General features: G+C 35.8%; 1 protein-coding gene across 1 annotated transcript in view; it reads right to left on the minus strand.

Moving 5' to 3' along the window:
- The window catches only part of TMC7 (transmembrane channel like 7), a 78,091-nt gene that overhangs the window by 17,869 nt on the left and 36,556 nt on the right, over positions 1–23,666 (minus strand). The window contains exons 8-13 of the mRNA XM_074208180.1: positions 13,703–13,876; positions 12,613–12,770; positions 10,908–11,025; positions 8,926–9,023; positions 2,906–3,092; positions 55–185 (exon numbers count right to left, since the gene is read on the minus strand). Coding sequence (XP_074064281.1) covers positions 55–185; positions 2,906–3,092; positions 8,926–9,023; positions 10,908–11,025; positions 12,613–12,770; positions 13,703–13,876 — 866 coding nt within the window. The remainder of the gene's footprint in view (positions 1–54; positions 186–2,905; positions 3,093–8,925; positions 9,024–10,907; positions 11,026–12,612; positions 12,771–13,702; positions 13,877–23,666) is intronic.

Raw genomic sequence — 23,666 nt, forward strand, 5'->3', positions numbered from 1 at the left:
CCCAGTGCACAAACCAAAGTTTCAAGAATTATAAAAGACAAATTCATTGATTACTGTGTCGTGCTGATTCCCAAGGGAATGAAGGCCAGAGTCAATCCAATTAACAGCACCAGCAAGAAGAAAAAATTAGAATTTGAAGCTCTGAAAGGTCTTGTAGAGGGTCTACAGGTGTGCATCAGGCTTAACTGTAGAAAGGAGAAAAGAGGGGGGGAAAAAAGACCTCTAATTTAGATTGCTTCTAATATCTCAGAAATGAATGCAAGTATGATAAGTTTAAGAGCCAAACTTTTCCTTATTTCATTCAATCTTCCTATCCAATTATTTCCTTTTGAAAAAATTCTCCCACCTACTTTCTGAAATCATTTCTCTGTGTCCTACATAGATTTTAACTTTCAAGGAAGTTTTGCTTAAAGACACCAATGGAAAGCTCCCAATATCAATCCCAACTCTAAGATTATGATCAAATCATCCCTCTGGTTGAAAAGTTCAGGACCCTGTTTGTCTTACAAATCTTGTCTCAAGTATAGGATGTAATGTCTAGAATTCTGGGCTTAGAGACAGGAAAACCCAGGTACAAATTTCTATCTATAATTCTTATTTGGATGCTCCTGAGCAAGTCAACACCTCAAGCACCTCTCTAGGATCTGAGTCATAAATTAGGCTGTTCTGATAATCTGTAATTGGTAGAGGGAGTTCACATATTGGAAATGACATCATACTAGGATATTTAATTCAATTAACAATTATTAAGTATTTACTGAATTTCTAGGCATTGTGCTAAGTGCTGGGGATACAAAGAGGTAAAAGATAGTTCCTGACCTCAAGAAATTTACAATTTAATGGAATAAGGAGTATAAGTATTTATTAAACTCCTACTATATGTGAAATATTTTACTTTATCTTGTTTGATCCTCACAACAATCCTATGAGATAAGTATTATCTCCATTTTACAGTTGAGAAAACTCAGGGAAAAAGAATTTAAAAGACTTGTCCAGAGTCTCATAGTTATTAAACTCAAGAACAACAAAATGATGATGTTTGTTCTCAAAGTAGACCATGGTATCAGGCAAAAGACACCATGACAAGCATGTGAATTAGATCTGAATGAGGGGCTGCTGTGCTAAGTCACCAGTCTCACTTTCTCCTTCAGAGTCATCTGAAGTGAGAAGATATGAATCAAGACAACTGGAGATGGCTCTGGATGTTAGGCAATAAGTGTTAAGTGACTTGCCCAAATTCACACAACTAGAAAGTGTCTAGGGTTGAATTTGAACTCAGATCCTCCTGACTTCATGAATAGCACTCAACCTATTGTGTCATTTAGCTGTCCCCAATAATATAATAGTTCATGATCACATATTTGGAGTTGAAAAGGACCTTAAAAGTCATCTAATCTATTCTCACTACATTTTATACTCTTATGATTCAGAGAATTCAAATAATTACCACTTTTGTGGTAAATAGCTAGGAGCTGGGATTTGTTTGCAATTCTTCTGATCCCAAATCCTGTCCTGTTCAATTACTTTTTCAGGAATCCCTTCCATATTCCTGAGAGAGATACTATGATAATAGTCACTCAGTTATATCTACTATGACTCTGAGGAAAAGAAAAAGTTATTTCTATGTGTGAGAGCAGAAAATTTACATTAGATCTCAGGTGGTGTATCCTCAACCTACTAATTCTTTAATTGAGATGGAGATCATCTCTTCCCAGTCATGCTTATTAGTCCAGTTGATTAAGTAGCAACACAACATAATTTGTGCTGCTCATTTTCTAGAGTTGCTAAGACACAGGAAAAGAGGGGTTTATTTGTCTGCAAACCCAGGCAATGTACCCCTTTCCCAATTTGAAGAATAACGTTTTGTGTGTGGGGGGGGTTAACCTCAAAAATCTATCTTTATAAATGTAAAAGGCTCCTTCATTCATACATACAGACCAGAAATTCCTTTGAAATTTAGAGCTGCCTGGGGACTTTGAGATATTAAACTTGCCTAGTCACAGAAAGTTAGTTTTTAATCAGAGCCAAATTTGAGCCTGTCTTCCTAAATCAGTCTGGCTCTCTATCCACTATGCCAGCTTGCCTCAACTATATATATAAATATATATATATATATATATATATATATATATATATATATATATATGTATGTATACCATGACAAAGTACTGTCTTCAAAGCTCATCTCAAGAATTACCTCCTATTTCAGATCTTTCTTAAGTCCTCTACCAAACTGATGATGAAGATAATATTTGTCCTTCATTCTTGAAGAAGACCCTGACATCAGGGAGTGATACCATGACAAGTATTTGAATTGTATTTAAGTGAGGGGTTGCTGTGCTAAGTCACCCGCCTCACTTTCTCCCTCAGAACCATCTGGGTCCACGGGCCAAATATGAATCAGGTTGATTGGAGATAGCCCTGGATTCAGGGCAATCAGGGCTAAGTGACTTGCCCAAGGTCAAGGGTTCAAGGGTAGATTTGAACTCAGGTCCTCCTGATCCAGGACCAGTGCTCTGTCCACTGCACCACTCCAAGTTGCCCCAATTTGTAACAAATTACTCTGAATTTAGATGCATACATGTATAACCATATACATGTATATACATACATGTATATACATATATACATACATACCCATATACATACACATATGGGTATGCACACATATATAAAGTTCATGTTTTGTTGGAGAAATAGACACAATGAAGTACATACTACATATATTCACATACACATATATACATATAATTTACTTAAGTGTGTGTCTATTGTTTCCTCCAATACAATATCAACTGTTGGAAAGCATGAGCTCTTTTGTTTTGTCTTTATCATTGTGCAGGGTCTGGCACCTAAGAGGTTCCTCTGCCCATCACTTTTAGTTCCCTCTCATTTCTGCCATTACCTCTTTCACATAAAAGATGATTATGAACTTCACAACTGCAACTGCAGGGAGGAGGGGGGAGAAAAAGAATCCAATCCAGCAGATTGTCTGTGCATAAACGATCCCCAGGACATTATCAGGAATAGCAAATTCCTGTTGCCCCCAGTACCTAATCAAACTCCAAGAAGAACAGTAGGTCACCAATAACCTAAAAGCAAAATATGATAATTAAGAGATGATTAGATAGAGTATAAAGAACTATGTGGAGGGCTAGGGACATTAATACAAAGAAGAAAGGAATTATTCTATTAAATGCCAACTATGTCCCAAGTCCTGTACTAAACGCTTTACAAATATTATCTTATTTAATCTTCACAATAACCCTGGGAGGTGAGTGATATATTATACTCATTTTACAGATGAGGAAACTAAGACAGAAAGCAGTTAAGTGACTTGTCTAAAGTCACACTGCTATTACATGTCTCAAGTTGGAACTGAACTCAGGTCTTCCAGATTCTAAGGCTAAGTGCCCTATCTACTTTACCACGCTGCAAGCAAACTAGTTTCAGACCTCAAGAACTTTACATTCTAATGAGGAAAGAGAACATATAACGGACAACTGGAAAGGGGAACTTTACAAATTTAAAAGGACTTTGTAGGTCTTTTATTGGTATTATATTTGCTTTTCACAAATGATAGAACAAAGAAGCTTATTCAAGTTGAAGTGATCTACCCCAGCATCTCACATCAGAACTGGAACCCAGAACTCTGACTCCAAATTCCTTGAACTAGAGCTTCATTCTCAGTGTGAACAAGGTCAAAGAATGAGGAATTCTCTTGGAGAGCAAATTTACATATTCTCTTGAGAGACTATAATGAAGGTAATTGTTTTTTTAATGCCAACAGTTTTTTAATTATTATTATTTTTAAAACAATAGCACAAAAAGTTTCAGGGAAGCAATCTGACAGTTAATCTGATAACCTTCTGAAATAGGTATGCCACACCAAATACAAATTCCTGTTAACAAAAAAGGTTGGGGGGGTAGGGAAGGGAAGAAGGGCTAAAAAGCAAACACCCCCCCCAACCCTATTAGATTAGATGGATAAAGTCTTGTTAGTAGAATACACTGTAGGGGGCAGATAGGTGGTGCAGTGGATAGAGCACCGGCCCTGGATTCAGGAGTACCAGAGTTCAAATCCAGCCTCAAGACACTTTAAAATTGCCTAGTTGTGTGACCTTGGGCAAGTCACTTAACCCCATTGCCTTAAATAAATAGAATATATTGTAGATAGAACAAAGGGTGGCAAGAGATTTATATTCTTACTTTTACCAGTTACCACTAAAATACATTTCAGCTCTTGCAATCAGTTATCATCCAATTAACACATGCACAACAATTACCCAGGACAAGCTAATGCCACTTTGGCCAAGAAGAGGTGCAACAGCTGAATCATTCAGACAAGGTAACTGTCTTTTCAAAAAAAAAAATGCTTTTTAAATAATAGGCATTAATTTTCTCTTCCTCACACTTCTCTCCAAACTATTTTCTTCTTAAATTGATACTGAAGTTTCTCTGAAGCATAGGAAAGAACGTTTCTGGTTTCACTCTTGCAAAAAAACTGAGAAAAATGGGAAAAGAAAAAAAATGCTCTCAAAGAGTGAAGGTATGTGCTAAATGCCCATCACACCATCAACAGAGATCACAATCTATAAACCAACTATTTAAAAGCTCTGTGCCAGGGTAATTTAATAGATGTATTTCTGAAAAGTCACACATTATAATTTTAAATCATTGAATCAATTTTAAATGCATGTGAACTTGTTACTTATTCAGAAACCTATGATGAACATTTTTTTTTGCAAAATAAAAAATGCTTTAAAAATGTTGCAAAATCTGCCCCTGACTTCTCTTTTTTGGGGGGATCAAGGGTGGGGAAGGCATAAAAGTTTATAGGAACAATGTTGTAAATGAGATGGTAGAAGCTTAAGACATTTCAGCAGAAGCAAAATCATGTTTACAAGGGTAAAAACTGGTGTATTTTCTCACTCTCACATGCATATTTGTGTTTTATTAGTGAGATAAACATGAAAAGAAGTAGTCCATAGCACAGAGGACATTCCTAGGTAATCCTTGGACTTTGTAATAGTGACTGCAACTGCTCCCAACTCCTCCCTTCTCCTTGACTTGACTGGAAGTGAAGGGAAGGGCATGGATGTAGTAGGGCAAGGGAAATATTGATCACCAGGAAATCTGCCCACCTTATATATAGTCCAGGAAATGCCTTGGCCAAATATGAATAGTTCCAACTCAAAATTAGTGGAAAAGACTATTCATTTTTAAGTGCTCAGTGAATCTCATTTGATCAGAGAGACCAGAAACCAGTACCTTAGGACAACATGATTATTTTCTGTTCACCAATCTCCTATATCTATATCTACATACATGCATATACATACATACATACACTTTGAAAGCTAAAAAATTCATCAGTATCTTAGACAAAGCAAAGTTGTAGAGTGCTGTTATGTAATAATATTTATATGGCACTTAAAGGTTTACAAAAGTACTTGACAAATATCTCAAATAACCCATACAAACAATTCTGGGAGGCAGGTGCCTTTTTGACCCTCATTTTACTGAGTCAGACCAAGGTTTAAGTGACTTGCCCGAGATCACACCATCTAATTGTCTCTGCACATACATCCACAAATATGTTTGTCTATATACACATTCATTTCTATAATTTCTGCACTTATTTATTTTGATAGTTTTGTGGATTCTTGATGTCATCCTTTTGGTTTATCTGTCCATAAATCAAGATTTTCCCTCCTCTTGTATGATTTGTCCAAAGGAATATATAGACCTGTGAATTCATTAATGCAAAGAACTCCTAGAGTGAGAAACTCCATCCACCAAAGTAGACCAGCACCACCTCTGCAACTTATACTGTTAAACACATGCCTAGAATACAGAGGTTAAATGACCTACCCAGAATCACACAACAAGTGTGTGGCAGAGATAGACCTCAAACTCAGTTATTCCTGGCTTTGAGACCAGTTCTCTATTCAGTACACCACTTTAATATTTCTCAATGCTGTCCTTTACTTTCCAGTTTAATAGATCTCCTGACCAGAAATTTGTACCAGGTCCCTGAGCTTTGATAGGTTATGTTTTGTCTTATCTCATCAAATTGGAGTTTCCTGAATATTCTGATCCTCTTCACACCCTTATAAGAGAGTTGTCCCTTCTCACCACTTTCTATGCTCTCTTCTCTCATTAGAATATAAGATCCTTGAAGACAGAGATTATGTTGTCTGTTTTGCTTTATATCCCCAGCACTTGGCAAGGCTTCTGGCACAAAACAAAAGCTCTTTCTACCTATCCAAATCTTTATATAAATCCTCTAAAGCAAGGGGTTTTAACCTGGACAAGTTTTTAACTTGTATTTTAAAATATTTTAATAAATTTATTTTAATATAACTAGATTATAATCCTGTTTATTTTATACATTTAAAAACATTCTAAAGAATGATCCATAGGCTTCATCAAATAGCCATCCAAGAAATAGAAAACTTTATGAATCCCTCCTCTGGAAGATGCATGCTAAAGATCATTCTCTGCTTCTTTTAACATTTTATATGGAATAAAAGTAGATAACATCATGGATAGCAATGCAACTCTCAAGCTAGTTGTCAACATTCCCTTTCTAGCCTCACCATTACTTCTGATTATAACTGTCACTGATAATGTGTTTGATGTCATCTTCACTTTGGAATGTACCTTAGAATGTAATAACACATATATTTTTATATATAAGATTTATGTGTATGAGAAATGTTTGACATAATCCATAAGAAAATATATAATATGCTATATGTTATAATATAAGAAAATATACTATTATAAATAAATATGAAATGTTTTGTTAATCTATATAAATAAAAGGAAAATATATTATATAGAAATATAACTATATATCAATTTGAGAACTATATTTTACAATCTATATAAATATAACATTTAAGAAAATATATGCTATTATATAACTATGTATCAGAAATGTTTTATATAAGCTACATAAACAAAGTAGAATGTTATTATATAGATATATAACTATAACAATCTAAAAGAAATATATATTATATAACCCATATAAAAATGACATTTAAGAAACTATGTAAAATGTCCTTCAATTGGGGAATGGCTTAGCAAACTGTGGTATATGTATATCATGGAACACTATTGTTCTATTAGAAACCAAGAGGGATGGGAATTCAGGGAAGCCTGGAGGGATTTGCATGAACTAATGCTGAATGAGATGAGCAGAACCAGAAGAACATTGTACACCCTAACAGCAACATGAGGGTGATGATCAACCTTGATGGACTCACTCATTCCATCAGTGCAACCATCAGGGACAATTTGGGGCTGTCTGCAATGGAAAATACCATCTGTATCCAGAGAAACAACTGTGGAGTTTGAACAAAGATCAAGGATTATTACCTTTAATTTAGGAAAAAATCTGCTATCTTATTGTCTGATCATGCTATCTCTTATACTTTATGTTTATTCCTTAAGGATATAATTTCTCTCTCATCACATTCAATTTGGATCAATGCACAACATAGAAACAATGTAAAGACTGACAAATTGCCTTCTGTGGGGGTTGGGGGAGGGAAGTAAGATCAGGGGAAAATTGGAAAACTCAAAATAAATAAAATCTTTATAAAAAAAGAAACTACGTAATATACACAAAGATAATTATATACATCAATATATAGGATATATCTTTTATTTTTTTAATTTAAATTTATTTTTATTAAAGACATTGAGTTTTCCATTTTTCCCCCATCTTGCTTCCCTCTCCCCTCCCCCCCACAGAATGCACTTGGTCAGTCTTTACTTTGTTTCCATGTTGTACCTTGATCCAAATTGAGTGTGATGAGAGAGAAATCATATCCTTAAAGACAAGTCTAAGAGGTAAAAAGATCAGACAGTAAGTATCTGGTTTTTTTCTAAATTAAAGGGAATAGTCCTTGCACTTTGTTCAAACTCCACAGCTCCTTATCTGGATACAGATGGTACTCTCCTTTGCAGACAGCCCAAAATTGTTCCCAATTGTTACACTGATGGAACGAGCAAGTCCTTCAAGCTTGAACATCACTCCCATGTTGCTGTTAGGGTGTACAGTGTTTTTCTGGTTCTGCTCATCTCACTCAGCATCAATTCATGCAAATCCCTCCAGGTTTCCCTGAAGTCCCAGCCCTCCTGGTTTCTAATAGAACGATAGTGTTCCATGACATGCATATACCACAGTTTGCTAAGCCATTCCCCAATTGAAGGACATTTACTGGATTTCCAATTCTTTGCCACCACAAACAGGGCTGCTATAAATATTTTTGTACAAATAGGATATATCTTTTAATAAAATCTATATAGAGTTGACTATTGGAGCACAGTACTTAACACTGTAGCAGCTGAAAACCTGCACATGGACTCTATTTCTATTTATTTATTTATTTATTTACTATTTATTTATTACTACCATTAAATTGTAAGCTTCTTGAACTAGTTGAACTTTCTACATACAAAACACCCATATATATATACATATATATATTGAAAGTAGTAGGTGCTCAATACATGTTTTTTGAAAATAACATCAAAAGAATTACTATTTGTTGAAAACAAACTTTAAAAGAATTAAAAACTCTAATCAATATACTGATCAATCACAGCTCTAGAACACCCCAAAGATGAAGCCTACTCTCACCTACTGACAGAGAGGTGATGGACTCCTCAGGATATAGAATGAAGCACATGGTTTTAGCTATGGCCAATGAATGGCCAATGAGAGAATTTATTTTACTTGACCATAAATATTTGTTATAAAGATTTAGCCTTATTTTTTCAATTGGGAGTAGATGAGGAGAGAAAATAAATGTTTATTCATTGAAAAAAATTAAATTTTAGAAAAATGTTGAATAAATGAGATGAGTGAAAACTATAATATTGGGTAAGAACATTATACATACTTACTTTCTAGGAAATTCAATGAATATAGTCACAGCAAGATTGATGATCAAGTCAAAGATTGTTAGCTTATACATTTCCTGTCCAAATTGATTTTCCCAGCACTGAAAGCAAAAATAAGAAAAGAAATCCATTCACAAGAGATCCACATCTTGAGTCTTCTAGACCCTTTCCTCATCTATGTTCTAAAGACACTCCCTATCTATACAGGGTTGTGATGGAGGCCCAACTACATGGTTTTGTTGAGTGTTGCTTCAACTTATTTATTTTTTCTAGGTACCACATACTTGTTTCCATCTATGAAATCAATCTTGAGCTGCCAGATTACAAAGAACTCATGGTCCACAAAACTTTTGGCTCAGTGACTAGCTCCATTCTCTTCTACTGAGTAACCAGTGCCTGGATATTGAGTCCTTGGTCACCACCCTGTGCTGAGTCCATCATCTCCTACTCAGATTCCTTATTCCATACTCCCCAACTTTTCCAGACTCTGGATTTGCTTCAGAAAATTAATAGTTATACAACAATAAACAAATCAATTAACTTTTTGGAACTTCATTTTCTTATTACTTTTATAAAATGAAATTAATACTATGACATTTATTGAGTACAATAAAGGGGAAAGATGGAAGTATTGTGGTACCCCCAATCACAGGGGTAGGCCATCTTGGCAGAATAAGATAAAAGTCAGCGCTCGGGAAGAGATTCTGATTAGGCTGGGAAGTAAGGGACAGAATGTGAAGGTGTGGTAGATAGAGAGCTAATTTTATTCCTAATCAATGAAGTTTATATTGTTAAAGAGACAGCATGGCATAGAAGATATAAAGCTGGTTTCAAAGTCAGGAAGTCTTGGGTTCAAGTCCTTCCTCTGATATATTGCTAGCTGTGTGATCCTAGACAAGTCACTTAACCTCTCAGTACTCCTCTAATCCAATTGCTTAAGGCTATAAGTGACAAGGAAGGTGAGTAAAACACTTTATAACCCTCAAAATGATACATAAATAAGTTATTATTAATTGCATCTATCTACATTACTTTCTCTTCTAAGCTTAGACCCATGGCTCGATACCTCCTCCCTTGGAAGAGATTGATCTGCTTTTTGGCCATTGATTTGCCTAATTTGGGATACTCACCAACCCTCCTCTTTTCAATGTGAGCATTAAAGTCCTGTCCAACTTTGTCCTGTGGCCTCTTCAAGTCCTAATAGGACAACCTTAGAGAATCACCTAATGAAGGCACTGTAGTTTGTTTAGGGTCTACAAGTTCTGGGAGAGTTGGACCAAAATCCAGCTTTCTTCACTGCCAATCTCATTTGTTCCTAAGCACTAGAAAGTAGCATGTGAATAGGAATAAAAGCCTGCTAAGAAATGTCTCCTTGACTCAGTTACATTTCTTTGAAAGAAAATCCATTATGCACTAATTTAAGGCTGAAAAATTCTATAAATCACCAAATGACTCATATCTCATAAACAATGAGGAATTCTTCCAGGATGGGTTCCATGACTCAATCTGCCCCAAGATAGATGCATCAAGAGCTACTGTCAGCTGAAAATCTATCCCTATACAAAGTCAGTGGTGGTTTTAATGCTTTAAACTGTGGAAACTTCACACAGATCTTCTTTGTCCCAAAGAGAAATGAATTGAATACTTCTCCTGGCCACTACTTCAGTGGATCTGAAGTTTAGGATTGGACTAGAGCTTTTAGCTGACAGGGATGGAAAGAGGAGGAGACAGCCAGATTTCTGTGGATAAATCTCAAAGTAAAGCTATCCTTGCTAAAGAGTTGACCACATTTAAAACATCTCTGCTCCATGTGACCCTTTATCCATGATGAAATCATCAATGTGGAATCTCCAATTTAGCCAGTGCAATAACAAAATGAGGCTAGCTAGATTAATCTAGACTCAAAATGGATCTTACATGAATCCTGTTGGGTTAGCAAAAAACTAATATGGCTCAAAAACATTTCAGTAGCCAAACACACTTACTGGATAAAGTTTGTGGTTATAACCACAGATTCGGCAATCCTCATTGTCACAGAAAGTTATCTTAGACCCCAAGGTAAATACAAGCACACAAATGGTGGCCAACCGCATAAAGACACACCTGTGTAGGATGAAAAAGGATGGAAAAGGGAAGAGGAGAGACAATCAATCAGACTGCTTTGTTCATATAATCTGTTGGCACTTATGGTTAAAGATATAAAAGACAAAAAATATACTTTCTCCCAATAATTTTGTTACTTTTCCCACAAAAATAAGGAAAGATATCCCTTCCCTCCCCCCCAATATTCCCATTTTGAAGGGTCTTTAACTCTAAATATGTCAAATACCATGATTCATAAAAAAAACTAATATAGATATATTGATGTACCTGTGAGTATAAACATGTGGATATAAATGTATATATGAAATATATATGTGCATGAACAGCTCATGTAACTTATCTGCTAGTATATTGAAATATATGTAGCATATTTTTGTATGTATGTATGCATATATACATAATTAACAAAGCAACTCCTTAGATCTCATAAAAAGGAGAAAAAAGAGAGAGGTAGAGAGAGAGAGAAAGAGAGAAAGGCCTTTATTTGAATTTTTTCTATTTTTTTCCCCCTGATGAAAATATCTCCTCTAAGTACTCAAAAGACAAAGATGATAAGAAAGGAAGAAATGCCATTAAATTTGGTCATATGGGAAGATCAGTGATATCCTTTGAAAAGCAATTTCAGCAGAGTGCTGATTTGAGGTCCAGATTATAAGTGTCTGAAGTTAAAGAGAATGGACAACTTTTTCAAGCTTAGTAGTCAAAATCAAAGAAAGAAAATCATCAAGGGAAGAGGGAAGAAAAGTAACTAGTAGAGAACCAAGCAGAGTCAAAGGAATTCTCCACTCCCAGATTAACTACTAGGTATAGAGTACAGTGCTTGCTCATTTCTCCCCTTAGAATCTCTAGTTTCCATAAAGGCTCAGTTCAGGTGGCACCTCCTTTTAAAAACCTTTCATAGTCTTCCTCATTTGTTAGTGGATTCTTTTTTTTTAATTATCTTATCTACACTTATCTTTGTATATGTTATATTCTACTATTCCTCACTACTCCCCAAAACATAAGCTCTCTGAGGTCAGAGATCACTTTGTTTTTTGTCTTCTCAGTACTAGTAGCTAGCTCATTACACCACAAATAGCAGGTGCTCATCAATTATTTGTTCAAACTTATTGTATGACAAATTGATGACAAATGTCCTGTATCTCCATGAAATCTTGCCCCAAGTGTACTGCTGGTACACTGTCTTCCAGGTCTCTGGAAGGGAAAATAGGAGTACTAATCTCTTCCTTTTCTTCTCTTTCCTCTCTCCCCTTAGTATGATGCTTAGATCTCCTAACCTGTTGACTCAATATATGCAGAACCTTGAGGTCAGGAGCAGCAAATAGAAATAGAAAAAGAAGGCAAATAACTCCATAAACTGTAAACTGATTAAGGGCATGAACTGGGTCTTAATTATCATTTTATCCACCTCTTTTCCTCCAGCTTCAACAAAACATCACACAATACAGCAGGCTGCACTTGATAGATACTCTACAAATGGTATTTAAATTAAATGGTTAATAAGAGTAATTTATATAGCAACTTAAAGTTGGCAAATAACTTTACAGTGTTGACACACAGAGTTGACTGAATTGAGTTACCACTTACCTGAGGAGAGTCAATCTGATCTCAAAGGCTGGTGAATAGTCTTCATAGTGAATGATCTTGGAGAAGATGATGGGAGTGATGAAGTTGGCCAGTGTAATTACAATGGAGGGAAGATAGAGGATCAGAAGATTCTCTCCAAATACCATTTTGTTAATCTCCTAAGAAGACAAGAGATTACAACTGTCAAGATGAATGACTAACTGCAAAACAGTCTGGCCAAAGAACCAAGAAAGACTAAGTTGAATGAGACTTTAAATAGCATTTAGTTCAATCTCTTAATTTTATAGATGGGGAAACTGAGAGCCAGGATGGTGTCTAGTTAATGGTCAAATGCATATAGTCTTGTCTTCTAATTGACTGCTCATTATACCATGAAAATTGTCTTTGGTTAATCTCTAGTTAATAGGAACAGCCTCTAGAAATTCCTGAACCCACATTTCCAAATCATAAGTATCATTTGATCTTAAAAAATTCTGAGACTTCCCCTACTTTCCATTCATATTTACAAAGGTTGCATTTGCCTAATGCACCCTGTTGAAAGTTGTAACCAGTTTTTCACTTTAAATTACATGATCTCATTCTTTGCTTTATTCTATTCCAGAATGCACTCCAGATAACCAATAACTCAGTTTGTCATCCTGAAGTCTTACTCCAGTTGGAAGTACCCTTACTTTATGATTGAGATGGCTCCTCCACCTCCATTTAAAGAGATAGTCCCTGATCAAGTTCTCTAGGCATCATTCTGGACTTTAACTTTCTTCTGCCCTTTCACTTCCCCAACTCTTTTTCAGCTTCTTTTTTATGTGTTGTCTATACCCATTAAGCGTAAGAAGGTATCTAAAGGGAGAGACTGATTTTTTTTTCTAGTTGTCTTAAGTATTCTCTCAACTTAGCAGTGTCTGGCACATGGTAATGGCTTAATGAATGCTTATTGACTGACTAGTATCACAGATTTTAAATGGCCATCATAGGGATTCACGAATGAGAGAAATATTCAAGTGTTTTGGATCTCAACTCTGCTCCTAAATAAAGGATATATTCTATTTTATGAATGCTTTGAATTATGCCTTAAATTTGAAAATAAACTTACCTTTTTCATATGTTCTTGGGAGAATATAGTTGCTTCATAGATAGCATAAAAACATGCTATCAGGACAATTATAACTAGAGCATTCAAAAATAATCTGAGACTATAAATTCGTAGGGTTTCCTCTGGAGTCCTCTCTGCTACTTTTTGCCTTATTCTTTCTTCTTCCAAGTCTGTCTAAGGATCCAAAAAAAAAATCATTCTTAAGAGAATTTTTATATGAAGAGGCAAAGTTACTGTTCAAATTCAAGTCCAACTTCCTTACTTAAAGACTTAGTTAATGACTCATGGTCACTAATAGCCTCAGTTAAAACTCAACCCTCTATTTATTCCAAAATTAGTCAGCATCAGTGTATTAACAAAACCGAAATTCTTGAGTTAGACAAGTTCTTGTCTACAGTGCTTGCATCAAGTGGCCAGATATGTATTTATGTAATTCAAATTGATTATGCATGTATTATTTTCCTTATCCCTTATGCTAGACAAAATGTTTCTATAGTTTGCCTCTTTTATAAGATTATGAGCTCTTCAAGGTCTCAGATCTGGTATCTTCTTCCTTTGTAACTTCCCTCTTCAGGTATACTCTACTTAAGAGATGCATATTCAAAACTATTCTTTCATTGTATAAAGTTCTTGGAGAGGAGGAGAAGACTGTAGAAGTGCTAAATTGTGAGAAGATTTATTAAAGAACTTCCAATTAAAGCCTGAATGAACATTTCTAAGTCTCTATATGATGAGGATGGAAGATAATGACAAGGATAACTGATAGTTTTTCAACTAAAGAAGAGAATATTCACCCAAGGAAGGTGCATGAGTTGAGATGCAATTGTCAGGAAGCTCTCTGGCCCTAAGAGTCACTACTGAGGCTATGCAATACCCAAGGAACTCAAATGCATGGTTGAAGAGGAGAAAAGAAAGGGTCAAGAAGGAGGAAAAGGGGTGTAAAGAGCAAGCGAAGGCTACCAATGATGAACTAAAATGATGTGGCATCTGACCAGAGGTTACCTACCTCTGAATTAGATTTCCTTGGAGTACTAATAGTATAAGAACCGAACTATAAGCACAGCTACTTCCCAAGAAGCTTCTAGAGAATGTAAAAGCTCAACAAAAGGGTTCCCCCTTCTAGGTTCACTCCCAGAAATTCTGACTGCTATGGATAAGAACCCTAACCTTGGAAGTAGGGGGAAACGATGTTTGTGGGGCAATGAGCTTAAATAACTTGCCTAAGGTCACACAACTAGTAAATCGAATTTGAACTCAGATTCATCTGACTCCAGGGAGGGTGCTCTAGACACTTTGCCACCTAATTGCCCAAGGCTGTATACTTTTCCTAGATGATGACACATAGATGATGAGGTTTCTACACACATTGCCAATGTTCAGGAGGCTCCAGTGGAAAGCATGAGAGAAAAAGGTATTAGACTGCCTACCAAACTGAACACCTATGAAGTTGTGTTGATCCCACTGTGAAACCTGGCCAGTCTATCGGTGCCATGCCAGGAAAATGAAATGCTTCCATTTGAATTATCTTAGGAAGATTCTGAAGAACACCTAGCAGGATTAAGATATCAATCACTAAGATCCTGTTTTGTTTTGTGTGTGTGTGTGTGTTTTAGTTTTTTTGCAAGAGAATGGGGTTAAGTGGTTTGCCCAAGGTCACACAGCTAGGTAATTATTAAGTATCTGAGGCCAGATCTGAATTCAGGTATTCCTGACTCCAAGGCCAGTGCTCTATTCACTACGCCACCTAGTCGCCCCTAAGCATCACTAAGCATTCAAACTCTATTACAGAAAGAACAAATCCAGTGGGTTGGTTATATTGCTTGTACATTTGTCTAAAATACTGTTTTATAAGACTTACAAGGCAAGCACCAACATATAGGTGAGAAGAAGCAATACGAGAACACTCTCAACATCTCTGAAGAACTTTGGAATCAATTGTGAGACAAAGAATACTAGAACAGGACTAGAACAGCAAAGAGTGCCCTCATTAGAGAAGATGCTGTGCTCTAAAGCAAATTAGAATTGCAGTAGCTCAAAAGAAATGTGAGATGTGCAAATTTGGAGGCATCTCCACTCCAAATGCTCATATGGATTATATTGGGCTTAACCTATGTTATAGCCTTCAGAGTTTATATTGTTCTCATCAGCCTCAGCTGGATACAATGAAACTTGACCCCAACATAGTAATGGCATATGGGTTCTCTTCAAGCACAAAGAACAACCAAACAATATTCCCCAGCATGTATGCCTGAGATGTTTCTTCAGGCAACAGGTTACAAAGGAAAACCAGAATTTACATTTATAGTACAGAATCTTTCTAGAACTGGGGGTTCTTAACTTGGTGTTTGTACCAATTGAATCCCTCTGACAGACTGATATTGTATTAAAATATTAGCAAAGTCTCCAATTGATAAACGATCAAATGATGACAATTTTCAAATGAAAATATTAAAGCTATCTAGAGTCATATGAAAAAATGTTCTAAATCAATATTTATTAGAGAAATATACATTAAAAGAACTCTGAAGTACCATCTTACACTTTTCAAAGTGACTAATATGGCAGAAAAGAAAAATGATAAATGGTGGAGAGAATGTGGGAAATGCATTATTGGAGTTGTGAATTGATTCAACCATTCTGGAGAGCAATTAGGAACTATGCTCAAAGGATTATAAAATTCTGCATAACCTTTGATCCAAAAATATTTCTATAAGTCTATGTTCCATAGAGTTCATAAAAAGGGGGGGGGGGAAGACCCACTGTTCCAAAATATAGAACCCTTTTGTAGTAGCAAAGAATTGGAAATTGAGGGTATGCCCGTCAATCAGGAATGACTAAACAAGTTATAATATACAAATATTATGGAATATTATTGTTCTGTAAGAAATTATGAATAAGGAGCAGCTAGGTGGAGCAGTGGATAGAGCACCGGCCCTGGAATCAGGAGTACCTGAGTTCAAATCTGACTTCAGATGCTTAATAATTACCTAGCTGTGTGGCTTTAGGCAAGCCACTTAACCCCATTGCCTTGCAAAAAACAGAAAGAAAGAAAGAAAGAAGAAAGAAAGAAAGAAAGAAAGAAAGAAAGAAAGAAAGAAAGAAAGAAAGAAAGAAAGAAAGAAAGAAAGAAGAAAGAAGGAAGGAAGGAAGGAAGGAAGGAAGGAAGGAAGGAAGGAAGGAAGGAAGGAAGGAAGGAAGGAAGGAAGGAAGGAAGGAAGGAAGAAAGAAAGAAAGAAAGAAAGAAAGAAAGAAAGAAAGAAAGAAAGAAAGAAAGAAAGAAATTATGAATAGTCAGATTTCAGAAAAGCCTGTAAAGACTTGTATGAACTGATGTGAACTGAAATGAGCAGAACCAGAAGAATATTTTACATATTAAGGACAATATTGTATGATGATCTCCTCTCAGCAATTCAGTGATCAAGAACAATCCTGAAACAATTGTTATGGAAAATGTCATCCACATCCAGAGGAAAAACTATGGAGTCTGAATACAGAACAAAGCATACGATGTACATATTCTAAAACATGTTATGTTTTTCTTTTCTTTATCATGGTTCTTTTACCCTTTAATTCTAATTCCTTTCTCACAACATGTTGAATATGGAAATAAGTTAAACATGATTCTATATGTATAACCTGTATCAAATCATATAGGGAGAAGGGAGGAAAGGGAAAATGATAGAAAAATGTGGAACTCAAAAGTCTGCAAAAGGATAATGATGAAAACTAACTTTGCATGAAATTAGAAAAATAAAATATAGAAAAAAATGAAATGATGAGCAATCATACACCCATAATTGGGTATAGAAATCTATCTTGCCCTATATGGTAGGAGGGAAAGGGAGAGCAGATTAAAGAAGGGACTAGTCAGACCATACACTTTTAAGGAGGGACAGGGTAAAAGAAGAGAGAATAGAGTAAGTAGAAAAGGGAATAAGATGAAGAGAAATAGCAATAGTAAGTGTGAAAAAATTTTTGAAGCAAATGTCACTGATAAAGGTCTCATTTCTCATAGAGAACTGAATCAAATCTATAAAAATAAGATCCATTCTCCAATTGATAAATGATCAAAAAATATGAAGATTTCAGATGAGGTTTTTAATGTTATCTACAGTCACATTAAAAAATATACTAACACTATTGATTGGAGAAATGCAAATTAAAATAATTCTGAGGTACTAAATTGTTTAATAGGACAGAGAAAAGAAAATGACAAAGTTGGAGGGATATAGAGAAAATGAGATATTAATAAAGTATCAGTGAAGTTGTGAACTGATTCAATCATTATGTAGATTAATTTAGAACTATGTCCAAAGGGTTAAAAAATTATCCCTACCCTTTGATCTAGAAATGCCACAATTAGGTTTGTATTACAAAATAGATGGAAAAATGAAAAGGAAAAGGACCTATATATTTATAGCAGCTCTTTTCTCAAGGAAAGAACTGGAAATTGAGGTGATGCCCATCAGTTGGAGAACAGCTGAACAAATTGTGGTATGTGATTATGATAGATATTCTGCTTTAAGAAATGATGAGGGGTGGCTAGGTGGCGCAGTGGATAAAGCACCAGCCCTGGAGTCAGGAGTACCTGGGTTCAAATCCGGTCTCAGAAACTTAATAATTACCTAGCTGTGTGGCCTTGGGCAAGCCACTTAACTCCATTTGCCTTGCACACACACACACACACAAACACACACACACACACACACACACACACACACACACACACACACACACACACAAACACACAAAACCCTAAAAAAAAAAGAAATGATGAGCACCAGAGCTGAACAGAAGGTTTGATCTTCAAATACAGGACTCAGGTGAAGCATAGAGAGTGGAGGAGAAGGGGAAAATATGAGGGACTTAATGATGATGAACTACATGTATTCCTGTATAGAAAAGTGACACTGATAATACTCATATGAACCTTCTCAATTAACAGAGCCGGTAGGAGGAGCTTTTATAGATGAAGCACAGGAGAAAACTGAATTTGAAGATATATTGTGGTGTAAAAATGGAATCAATAGATAAAAGGGAAATGTAATGGGAGAAAGAAAAAGGAGAGGGGGAATAGGCCAAGATATTTCATATAATAAGATTTTTCTTTATTACAATGAGCTATTGCAATGATATGGAAGGGGGTGAAGGCAAGGGGAAATGAGGGAATCTTTGCTCTCATCAGAGGTGGTTAGGAGAGGAAACAGTATATATACTCAATGGGGTATAGGCATCTGGAGTAAGAAGGAGGGGGGAGCAGGGGGAAGGGATGGGGATGTGAATGAAGGAAGAGAGGATGGACCACGGGGAGAGAGTGGTCAGATATAACACATTTTCTTTTTTTTATTTCTTGCTGGGATTGGATGGCCTGTCCAGGACCATAGGGCCAGGTGGATGCTGGGCCTAAGGGATGGTAGGGGGGCTCGGGGCCTCTTGGCCCCAGGACTAGGGATCTGTCTGCTGCACCACTCAGCTACCCTACAGCAGAGTCATAGTGAAAGGAGAGAGAAAATATAGTACATGGTAGTAGAGAAGTACAAAAGGAGGGAGTTGCAATCAGCAATGGCAACGGTGGAAAAATATGTAAGTAACTTTTGTGATGGACTTATCATAAAGAACGTGACAGAGTTGGTGGTGTTGAAACACAGACTGAAGCACATTTTTTATTATTATTATTTTTTGGGGGGGTGAAGGGCAAATGGGGCTGGGTGGCCTGACTGGGGCCGCATAGCAGGGTGATCATTGGGTGTCTGAGGCCAGATTTGGACCCTGGTGCTCCTGGCTCAAGGGCCAGTGCTCTGTCCACCACCCAGCTGCCGATACTATTATTACTAGTTTATTTTATTTTGGGTCATTTTCTTTTTTTTTTTTTTTTTTTTTTTTGGTTTTTGCAGGGCAGTGGGGTTGGGGTGGCTTGCATGTCACACATCTGGGTGATTGATTGTTGGGTGTACGGGGCTGGATATGGGCTCAGGTGCTCCTGGCTCCAGGACTGGTGGTCTGTCCACTGTGACGCCTAGCTATAACTACAATTATTAGTATTATTTTTTTAGTTTTAATTTTATTTTTTTCTGTCCCCTTTAATGCTCAAGCGAGTCTATATTTTTGGGGGGAGGGGGTATTTTGTTTACTCTTAAACAAGAATATTTTATTAATGTATAAAAAACATTATTTGTACAAAACTAGAATAAATATTAAATTTTAAAAAAGAAGAGACAACTATAAAAAAAAAGAAATGAGCAACTAAACTATTATTGATTAGAGAAATGCAGATTAAAATCTCTCTAAGATATCACCTTATACCTCTCAGATTGTCCAAAATGTCTCAGATTGACTAAAAAGGAAAATGATCAGTGTTGGAAAGCATGGGGGGGGGGGGAACTGGGACACTAATGTATTGCTGGTGGGGCTGTGAACTGATCCAACCTTTCTGGAGAGCAATTTGGAATTATGCCCAAAGGGTACAGTACAGCAGTACTGTATTCTGAAGAGATCCAGGTCTGTATCCTGAAGAGAACAAGACAAAGGGTAAAAATCTCATGTAGACAAAAATACTTATAGAGGCTCTTTTTGTAGTGACAAAGAATTGGAAATTAAGGGGATGTTCATCAATTGGGGAATGGCTAAACAAATTATGGCATAGGTATGTGATGGAACACTGTTGTTGTATAAGAAATCATGAGGGATAGGATTTCAGAAAAACCTGGAAAGATTTGCATGAATTGCTGCTGACTGAAATAAGCAGAACCAGAAGAACATTACACTAGCAACAACATGGTCAACCATGATGGGTTTGTTCATTTCAACAGTACAACAATCAATGACAATTTTAAAAGACTTGAAGATGGAAAATATCATCCATACCCAGAGAAGAATAAACGAAGACCAAAGCTTATTATTTCAATTATTAAAAGTTGTCTTATGTATTATTTCATTTTTTTCTCCCTCTAATGTTTTCTTTCTTCTGTTTGGATCTGATATTTCTCTCACAATATGTTCAATGTCAATCTATGTTTAGCATGGTTATAAATATAGAGCTTATATCAGATAGCTTTCTGTCGGGGGAGGGGAGAAGAAAAGGAGGAAAGGAGAAAAATTATAAAACTCAAAACTGCAAAGAAAATGATTGGTAAAAACTATGGATGCATGAGATTAGAAAAACAAATAAAATGTTTAAATTAAAAAAAAAAAGAAAAGAAATGATAATCAGAATGCTCTGAGAAAAACTGGGAAAGATTCTGCAAAATGAAAAGTACTATGTACAAAGTAACAACTATAATGTAGGTTGATCAGCTGTGAATCAGCAATACTGTGACCCAAGACAACTCTGAAGGACTTATGATAAATAATGCTATCCATCTCCAGAGGAAGAGCTAATGCTATCTGAATATAGATTGAAACTTACTTTTTTTACTTCATTTTTCTTGAGGTTTTTTATTTTGGGGGGAGAGAGCATGGTGCATTTTCTTTCATAGCACGATTATTATGGAAATGTTTTACAAGACTACACATTTATAACCTATAACAAATTGCTTGTTTTCTCAATGAGGATGGCTAGGGTAGGAGCAGGAGAGAGAATGTCAGAAAATATTTTTACATGTAACCAGAGAAAAATAAAATAATAAATAATATTTTTAAAAAAGGAATACTGGATACAGGATTTAAACATAAAAAAATATTATAAGCAAACTAGAAGATCAAGGAGTAAATCTATGGAAAAGGAAGCAGTTTATGACCAAGGAAGAGATGGAGAACATCATTAAAAACAAACTAGATAATTGTGATTACAATAAATTAAGAAGCTTTTGCACAATCAAAACCACTGTAAACAAGATCAAAAGAAATGGGAAACAATCTTTACACCTAATATTTCTGACAAAGGACTCATTTCTAAAATATACAGAGAACTGAGTCAAATTTTCAAAAAAGCAAGTCATTCCCCAGTTGAAAAATGGGCAAAGGATATGCAAAGGCAATTTACAGATGAGGAAATCAAAGTGATCCACAGTCATATGAAAAATTTCTCCAAATCATTACCTATTAGAGAAATGCAAATTAAAACATCTCTGAGGTACCACCTCATACCTCTCAGACTGGCCAATATGACCAGAAAGGATAATGATCAATGTTGAAAGGGATGTGGGAAATCTGGGACACTAACACATTGTTGGTGGAGCTGTGAACTCATCCAACCTTTCTGGAGAGAAATTTGGAGCTATGGCCAAAGGGCAATAAAAATGTGCATACCCTTTGATCCAGCAGTACCACACTACTAGATCTATACCCTGAAGAGATGATGAAAAAGGGTAAAAACATCACTTGTGCAAAAATATTCATAGCAGCCCAGTTTGTGGTGGCAAAGAATTAGAAATTAAGTAGATGTCCTTCAATTGGAGACAACAACAAACTGTGGTATATGTATGTCATGGAACACTATTGTTCTATTAGAAACCAGGAGGGATGGGATTTCAGGGAAGCCTGGAAAGATTTACATGAACTGATGCTGAGCAAGAGGAGCAGAACCAGAAGAATACTATATACCCTAACAGCAACATGGGAGTGATGATCAACCTTGATAGACTTGCTTATTCCATCAGTACAACAATCAGGGACAATTTGGGGCTCTCTGTGATGGAGAATACCTTCTATATCCAGAGAAAGAATTGTGGAGTTTGAACAAAGACTGAAGATTATTATCTTTAATTTAGGGGAAAAAAAACCCATTATCTTATTATGTAATTTTGCTATCTCTTATACCTTATTTTTCTTCCTTAAGGATATGATTTCTCTCTCATCACATTCAACTTAGATCAATGTATACCATGAAAAAAATGTAAAGACTAACAGACTGCCTTCTGTGGGGGTGGGGGGAGGGAAGCAAGATTAGGGAAAAATTGTAAAACTCAAAATAAATAAAATCTTTCTAAAATTAAAAAAAAGGAATATTACTATTCTTCTAGTCAGCCTGGTCCATTAAAAGAAAAGAAACAATGAACAGTAGGATTTCAGAAAAACCTGGAAAGACTTACAAGAACTGATGGTGAATGAAGTAAGCAGAATGAATAGGACATAATACACAGTAACAGAAACATTGTGTGATGATCAACTATGATCAACTTAGCTTCTCTCTGCGATAGTGATCCAAGACAATTCCAAAGACTTGTGATGGAAAGTCCCATCTACATCCAGAGATGCAGGTGTTATTATGGAGTCTGAATGCATCCCAAAGCATATGATTTTCACTTTTTAAAAAATTTGTTTCCTGCTTTTTCTTTCTTGTGATTTTTCCCTTTCATTCTGATTCTTCTTTCACAACATGACTAATATGAAAATATGCTTAACATAATTGTACATATATAACTTATATCAATTAGATGCTATCTTGGAGAATGAGGAAAGAAGGAGAAAAATTTGGAATTCTCAATCTTACAAAAATGAATATTGAAAACTGTCCTTGAAAAAATGCTATTATTTAAAAATAAAGAACAAAGTGAATAATAGATGAATCAAGAGTCAAAAGTGGGCAACACTTAACCCCCTGTTATTTTGAAATTATTAAATAATAATGATATTTTCAAAGCACTCCATTTTATTTGATCTTCATAATAACTCTAAGATGTAGATGCTATTATCCTTATTTTACAGAAGTGAAGATTGAGGAAGATAGAGGTTAAATGACTTGCCCATGGTCATAAAGCTAGCAAATGTCTGAGGTTATCTACTGTGTCATCTAGCTACCTCTTTGTCAAAGCTTTACTTATTTGTATAACAACTCAGTAGAAAATAAGAACTTTGGGGTGGTTAGGTGGCGCAATGGATAGAGCACAGCCTGGGAGTCAGGAGTACCTGAGTTCAAATCTGGCCTCAGACACTTAATAATTACCTAGCTGTGTGGCCTTGGGCAAACCACTTAACCCCATTGCCTTGCAAAAAGAAAAAACCAGAAAAGAAAATAAGAACCTTG

The sequence above is a fragment of the Macrotis lagotis genome, chromosome X (assembly GCF_037893015.1).
Source record: "Macrotis lagotis isolate mMagLag1 chromosome X, bilby.v1.9.chrom.fasta, whole genome shotgun sequence".
In the NCBI taxonomy this organism is placed as follows: domain Eukaryota; kingdom Metazoa; phylum Chordata; class Mammalia; order Peramelemorphia; family Peramelidae; genus Macrotis; species Macrotis lagotis.